The sequence below is a fragment of the Eurypyga helias genome, unplaced genomic scaffold, assembly GCF_000690775.1.
Source record: "Eurypyga helias isolate BGI_N326 unplaced genomic scaffold, ASM69077v1 scaffold5436, whole genome shotgun sequence".
Lineage (NCBI taxonomy): Eukaryota > Metazoa > Chordata > Aves > Eurypygiformes > Eurypygidae > Eurypyga > Eurypyga helias.
The window spans coordinates 56,357-64,376 of record NW_010254563.1 but is presented as its reverse complement, the minus strand read 5'-3'; the positions used below and the strand labels follow the sequence as shown (position 1 = coordinate 64,376).

The 8,020-nt window shown below is 42.5% G+C and overlaps 1 protein-coding gene across 1 annotated transcript in view; it reads right to left on the bottom strand.

Moving 5' to 3' along the window:
• Positions 1–8,020, bottom strand: part of LOC104510696 (protein sidekick-1-like) — a gene marked incomplete at its 5' end in the record, with an annotated part of 154,640 nt that overhangs the window by 93,399 nt on the left and 53,221 nt on the right. The window contains 3 exon segments of the mRNA XM_010153029.1: positions 1–4; positions 6–63; positions 4,927–5,025. The exon segment at positions 1–4 is cut by the window's left edge and continues 124 nt beyond it. Of these exon segments, the coding sequence (XP_010151331.1) occupies positions 1–4; positions 6–63; positions 4,927–5,025 (161 nt within the window).

Sequence of the window (8,020 nt, the reverse complement as noted above, 5' to 3'; positions counted from 1 at the left end):
TGGGTAGGGTGCGGGCAAGACGAGATTCATTCCTGCCATACACCTCCCAGGAGATCTGGTAGCCTGAAAAAAAAGGATTTCACGGAAGTCAGGGGGTCGTAGCAGTAGTGGGGTCTAGTTTTTCTTCTAAAGCACAGTTACTGTATAACTCAGAGACTGGTAAACTCCCGCTTCTGCAAGATTTGTTTGTGGCCAGTGGTGGTATGACTTGTTTCCTACTCTACTCCATTACTGTCAGCTTTAATAATCAGAAAAAAAAAAGAAAATAGTTGCAGTAACCACTGGTTGAAATGCCCAAGTATTTTTCTAACATTGTTATTTCCAATAAGCAACTGATGTAGGTACCCCATGGGGTATCATCTGCCCATCAGATCACAGATGGGGAGGACACAGAGCCTCAACAGGCTGCCTCTTTTTCTATGACTGCACAGCACTTGCTATGAAATGTCTCGGAAACCTGGGGATAATCTCACAGAAGGGTGGACTTTCATTTTGTGAACCCTACAAAGTGAACAGGAAGAACAACTGGAAAATACATCTTCTCACCAGCTAGAATATCTAATTAACAACCTATATGCACTTAGCAGGGCTACTCCCTTTCCAGGCTGAAGTAACCTGCACTGCTGTGTATCTAGAAATACGTACAAATCCGACAATAACAATCAGGCAGGAACATTGCGGGGATCTTCTAGGAACTGAAAAACCTCTACTCCCCACTGCTTGTTCCTTGCACAAATCCTTTAGCAGGGTGAATCATTATCCTTTCTTTCAAAACCGTACTGTTGCCAATGTATTGTCCAAAACTGCACTCACCCTGACCTTCGTATTAGTCTTCTTTCATAACCAGGCTTTCCTCTTTTACCACTTTAATAACCATTTGCCTTCCAAGAACTTTCGAAACTTTCTACTGTCTGATTTGCTCAATTTTCCCTCCAAATCTGCTTGTCCTCCTCCTGCCCAGTCCCACTTTATTCTCATCTGAACCCATTTGAACCTCACTGTGCCAGTCTCCAGAGGCCGTGTCTGAAAAGTTTGCTTGATTGCAGCTTCCTTTGTGATTTGACTCGGAGAAGGGGAGGGAACGGGGAAAAATACACATAGCTCTTGAATGTCTGTGAAATGGAAGTGAGTGAAAAGGCCTAACAGAAAGGAACCCCACCGAGTGAACCATGCACGAGGTAAGCTGGCTAGAGAAATTCCCTACTGGGTTCCTGTTCCCATCATCCAAGATGAGGAATTCAGCGCAGCTGGGGGGCTTGAGGGTTTTTCCCCCTCCCTTTTTTTTTTTAATAAACATGATAAGCTGATTAACATATACAAATTGACATAGCAAAAATACCTTATGGCACTGATCAACAGGGAAACGTCATGTCATGAACTAACAGCATGGTGAGACAAATATTTCTGTGAGAGTCTGAGGTGTGAGACGTTATCCTTGCCCCAGTACTAGCTGCCATCACTGACAGAGATTCATGTTAACCTGATTTTGCATGGAAGCGGGCTCAGAGTACTCACATTGTCACCAATTATGTTTCAGGTGAGAGGGCACTGATGAAGAGAAGTGATATTTCAACCTCTCCAGCTACACTGCAACCGCTTGTCTGACTGCACACTACCTAGGGGAAGGGGAAAATCACCTGAATACTCATCTCGAGCCAGTTATAAGCGTCTGAAACGTCCCATCTCTTAAATGGGAATTTAAGGCAGTAATTTGTCAATATCTCAGAGACAATGCAGTGTTTTGGTGCTCTCTGCAAAAGCCTGAGAATCGTTTAGCAGCGATGAGTTTACGTAGAACGGGCAAGTTTATAATCTGTACGAAGATTTTGATAAAGCTGAAGGACTCTACTGCCTTTAATAATAAAGGTTGAACAGAAAGGTGGGGGATGACATTCTATTTGATGCTCAGTTAGGAGGCACGAAGGCGCTGGAAACAGAACAGCCATCACAAACACCCCTTTCTTTCAAAAGCCGTGGGTGCTATGCTTGTTCTGGCCAGGGCAAGGAGGAAGGTGAAACTGTACTTCTCCCTCCCTTCCCAACAGAGGACACAGAACGGGCAGCAGCGTCCCCACCCAGCACAACGTCCGTGCGCAGCCACGGATGGAGCAGAGGCCGGGCAAGGGCCACGCTGCGGCTCATCTGGCTGCCCAGGAGCTGCAGCCGACCCTGCTACGTCTGCTTTGAACCCTACACGCGGGCTGGCCCAGGGAAGCAAGGAGTAACCCCTCAGAACGAAACAAAACAGGTTGCTTAAAGCAATAAATATCCAGAAGGCAATAAACAGGGGCCTTTCAATGCTCCCCTCTATCCAGCGGAAAGTTTCATCCACCATGCACTAGGCAATCTTAAGTGACTGAGATATTTTCTCTCCCATCTAGATAAGCTCTGGATATACATCAAATAGCAATTATCCTTTGAACATTTTATGTTTTCTCCCTTGTGACCACAGGGATGAGACCCAGCTTTCCCGTCCATTAGGCACATAGTTTCTATGTATTTATTTCCTGAAAAAACATTCACCAGGAGTTCACATGCAAACTGAAGAACAGGCAAAGAGGCAGCATTGACTGTTAGATATTTCAGTCCTGAAAGTACAGTTCAATCCTAGTCATATAAAAAAGATGCAAACAGAAGATACATACGTACCGAGCAGACAAAAACCCAAACGTGACCACGTGTAACAACACCAGATGAAAAGATGCTGAAGGAAAGGAACAACATCCACCGTACCCCCAAGTAGCACTTATGCTGCAATGACTGACAGATGGGCAGGACTTTAGGACACGTGGCCAATAAAAACTCGTTGTTTTACAGACATGATCACTGCCAGAAATGTGCACGGGGGAGTCCTGCGGCATGGGCTGAGCGTTTCCTCTGGCTTCAGTGTGAGAATAGGAAAGGTGCCACGGAGTCTTCCCATATGCTTTGGCACTACATCCTCTCCACAAAACGCTGCCTAACGGAAACTAATGACCAGAGGACTTTCAGAAATAATTTTCTGTTGATCTGGAGTAAATTCTCTACAAGAGAGCAGTACACCCAATCACAAACTGTCCGTCTACATCAGGGCCCTCATAAATCAATGTTTACCGAGAGAACGAGGAAGATACTGGAATTTACAGCAAGAGTAATGGGCAATTTCCCAGAGCAGGCTGGCTGCCAGGCACCACCCTCCCTGCTTTCCCCCACCCAGCTCTGGTGCATGGAACACGAAGGTCCAGTGAAGATATCACTGAGCAGAAATGATGAATAATTGCCTCCCTAAGCACTCAGATCACCAAGCAGCCCTCCATAAACCTCTGAGGTACTCAGGGCACGAACAATTTTACTATTCTTTTCTTCTAGCCCAAATGGAGTTTGCATCACTGATAACATTTCTTTTTTCCTTATAAACTTTGCTGGGCATTTTTACACTGCTGTTTTTTCATGAACAAAAGAGATTCTTGAGTTAATCCTTTCTGAAACAATTTGCCCCAAATAGAACAGAGTCCATCATCGTGCTCCACTAGCTTTCAACCCATCCTGGGGGGCAGCAGCTTGTTTCTAGCAAAGCAATTCTGCAACACTGAGCGCAGTGTTGCTAACTTGTGCTTAACAAGGAGGAGTATTACATCATCTTGCTTAGATAGCTAGACTTGGATTTAGGTACCTAAATTTAAGCACTCGGGCTTGAAGGCTCTGGCCATCTTCACTGAATCAATACTGCTATGCTTTCAGAAGTCATTAGTTTCTGTTCTCGAACCACTCAAATCAATGCGTATTTCAGGAAGGTTACTACGGTATAAAGGCATAAGGTGATCTGCATAAGGACTCCATGTACACTGTAAACAGCACAGAAAACGTACAAATAGTGCATGTTACAGATGCATTTGTCAGTGTTTTCTCTGTGTAAGTCCTATCACAATAATTAGACCTAAGTCAAAATGCTTCAGGAAATGAGACTGATAAAACATTTCAGTGTTCAAGGCCCAGAAAATCTGATATTTTTTTTCACTCCTGAAATATATTTCACTTCACAAGTTATATATTTTTTAAAAATAAAAATTAAACATTTCAATATCAATGCTCCCAAAACATTTGATCCGTGTTAAATGATCTTCTCCCATCCCAACTACGATTTTTTAGCTCCATTAATTTTAAATTTGGGAGCTTCCTTGCACTTCAACCTTGAAAACCTTTGTGAAATGGAATGTCCATCCTGTGCAGCTGTAATAGTTTCCCATCCGAAAACAATACTGCCTCTGTTGGTAAGAACTAGAGTTTTTCTCAACTATTTATAGCTTTCTTTATGAAAAATAATGAAGTTGCTGATGTTGTATCTACACTGGCATACAGTAAATAGATAAATAGCTTGTCAAATGGCAAGCTCATCAAAGAGAAACAAGAGAGTTCTGAACCCTTGTGATGGTTTATACAAAATTAAATAATGACATGCAAATTCTGTCACGCAGTCCACAGCCAGACCACTTGATCACAGATGAAGGATACCGCTGATTTCAGGCTTGGTCTTGATTGCAAATCTTAGCAATGCCAACCTGGATTTTGCAGCTGTAAACTCCATGTAGGAACCCCCCACCTTTGGGGTAAAGGCCAAGTACTGTCTCACAAAGTTTCAGAAGTTTAGTAACACAGGTGGAGGTCACGGAGGATTTAACAAGACCAGAAACTCCATGGGGAGCTAATTTCTAATACAGACTGCCTTTTCAGATACCATAATCATGAGCTGCCAGTAATTGGACCCGTACTTTCTATAACGTGCCCTAGCTGACATTTCAATTACCCAAAAGGTGGACCAGGAAACCAGCGCTGGTAGTAGCCAGCTCTCCCTAACTGTTCTATTACGCAAACATCTTTTCACTGCAATGATACACATGCTTTAAAAAATGAAAACAAAAAAGGAAGGAGATAGCAGCAGAGACTTGCCTGTAATGATGCCATTTTTCTCTACAGGTTCTTGCCAGCTGACCTTGAGAGACGTGTCCAGAATCTCAGTGAAACTCAGGTGTCCCACCGCTCCTGGCTCTGGCAATCAGAAAAGGAAATCTGTTAACAGGAGAACCCCACTTACTTTTGATCCGATTCTTGTGGCAAGGTTAGGGCTGAAGGAATAAAACACTGAGCTGGGGCCAAGGGAAGCTGCTGGAAACATAAGTGAGAGCTGCAGGGGAGAGAGGAGAACGCAAGGTGTTAAGAAGCACTCTGGCTATCATCACATCAATTATTTTATCCAGTCATCATCCCAACTATGCAGAGAACTAAAGAGAGTGGCAGCAGGAGACTTGCACGCAACTTGTTCTCTGCCTCTCTTCTTGATCTAATCTAATTAGAACAATCAAGCTGGCAATCCTGGAAGTGACTGCATTCGCTGTTTTCCCTCAATGTCGGCGTGCGGCATTTTCCTGTGCTGCTGCGTGCAGCTTATCTGGCCTTGGGTCTGCAGCAACACCACCAGCATCCCCCTCACCTGGAAAGGGCCTTTTGCCTATGCAAGGTCAAAGCAAGGACAGAGTCACCGAGCCACTGCTTGGATAGATTCTCTCAAAACAACTCTAAAGCTGTCCAACATAATGGCAACTGTCTTCTGTAAAATGAACACAAGTGTGTGAAACTTTTAAAGGATTTTTATGATGTAGCTCAAGAGCTCTTAAAAATTTCAGCTCCCCAGTGTGCAATGAAAGAGCATAAAATGGAATGACTGTCAAGAATATGCCATCCTCCCTCAATTTTGATCTTCAAGGAAGACATCCTGACTGATTTTTGATCCAACTGCTGTTCTGTCTTCAATCGATGTCCTGGAAAAAGGAGTTTTTGTTCACTTTATATTCACTGTGCTTCTGTCATTGGATCCCTGCCCGAGTATCCTCCAGCTCCACTGACATCAGTTGGCAATTTCTCGCCTGCAATTTCATATTTTGTTTCCTCTTCACTTTAGTCCAGTTTCTCATTCCCCTCCAGCTATGATACAAAAAAAAAGCATGCCTGCCAGTAGGTCAGCTACAACCACATTTGCAATTCTGCAGTCCTAGTGAGGAAAATTTCCAAATCCATTCTGTGATATCTAGTACTCAAAGCATTACAGAAAGAACTGCTGATCTGGTAGCGATCTCGGGAATACCCAACAAGTGCACAGCAATTACGCACTATTTGGGACCATGTATCTGCAGACGTGCAAACCGCACACTCGCAAAGCTCTACAGCAATTAGCTCCTGCAGTTGGAGTCCAATTTTAATGTCATAATGAAAAACAGGTGCAGGTTACTCCAAGCCAGGACACATTGCTTCTGACTGGATGTCAGATTTTATTTGACCTACAGTTCATCAGCAAACAGATCTGTTTGCACTATTTTATTTTCTAAAGGATTGCCTAACTCTGCTATACAGACAGAAAATTATCACCTGAGAACATAAATGACAGTCCTTTCGAATCTTTTTTCCCACCACATAAATCCTGAAGCAACTCAGACTCAACGAGTTCTCTGCAAAGATGCATTATACCATCCTGCACTTAACTTCAGAGTCACCATGAAAACCAAGGAAAGTAATTCTAAAGGATTAAAAAAAAAAAAAGAAAATAAAATCCTGCTCATCTCCCCTGCTGAGGCCCCTTGCAGCACAGAGCTGCATACACCAAGAAATGCTTTAAATGTTTCACAAAACACAAGTCTGGCTTTCACTTGTTTTATGTTTCATGATGGAATTTTCTTGTGTTGAAAATGGCATGTGATCCCAACATTTCCCTGAGATACTCTCAATGTCTTGACTGTGCCCCTTTCTCCCCCCTTTGTGCTAAGACTTCGAGGCTTGTTTCCACAGTCTTTCCTTCAGCAGAAATATTAATAGTCTCTTTCTTCTTCCCAGCTGATTAATTTTTGAGAAATCTTAGGAGTCTTGTATCTTTGGTTTCTTAGTCTTCCATACTCACTGAAATTAGCCACAGGGTTCATATGTCATTGGAAGGAGAAAGACAGATGGACCTGAGACAGACAGTCAAATACATTTACAAACCATCACTGTCAAATGCTTCATTTCCTTAGGAAAGAGGTAAAAAAGTTAATACTACACACAGGGACCTAACACATGTTTCTCTTTCCTCCATGCCTTCTGATTTAACCCCAAATAAACGTGTGAGTTCATATTAACGGTTCACATTAGGTTTCTGGTAGTTAAATTGCTATCTCTGGGATTTTTAAGAAGCAAAGGTTTAAGTCTACAATCTGCTTTTGGGGCACAGGTCTAGCATATGGAGGAGACTAACCGCAGAAGGAAGATGCATGGGAAAGTAACTAATTTTCTTCATGTTCTTTCAAGAGCATCTCGTGAAAAACTGGATTAGCACTTTGAGCCTCACTTCTGTGAATGTTAATGATAATTAGATTTTTCTTTACAGGAAGGGTGACTGACCTTAAAGATCCCTGTTAAGTCAAAGAAGTATTTCTAAAAACAACACCTGAATGGGTGTATTAGGCATTTTTTAATTCTCATTTGTATTTGTAAATGTGCAGCAGTGTTTATAGTGCTCAGTGACAGGAAGATACTGAAGCGCTGGCCAGAGCCAAGATCACTGTTAGCTGTGAGGGCCACTGCAATTTAGTCATTATCTGCATCAGACACACGCCAGACTTGTTAGTCCCAAATATGACTTGAGCAAACACTTCCAAGGGGTCACAGAGGCCAAAACATTTTCTGATGCAGGAAATAATTTATATGCTAAACTATCCAGCTCATCTTGTTTCATCCTATGAATTTGACTCCAGTTTTGCAGAATAAAAATTACTTCATCGTTATGACTCTGGTTCTTTCACACAAACAATTGCAATATAACACAGATACAGACATTTTCAATATACTGAATAATGGAAGGAAACAATAATAAATTAATCATTGGCCTCTACAGGAAGTTTCAGTGTTCAGTTCCTGAGAAGGTCAATTCATATTTATTCCGGTGTCTGAAGATGGATTTAAGAGCATAAGGGTTCACAGACATAACGACGTGTTGTGTATTAGCTGAACCAGACTA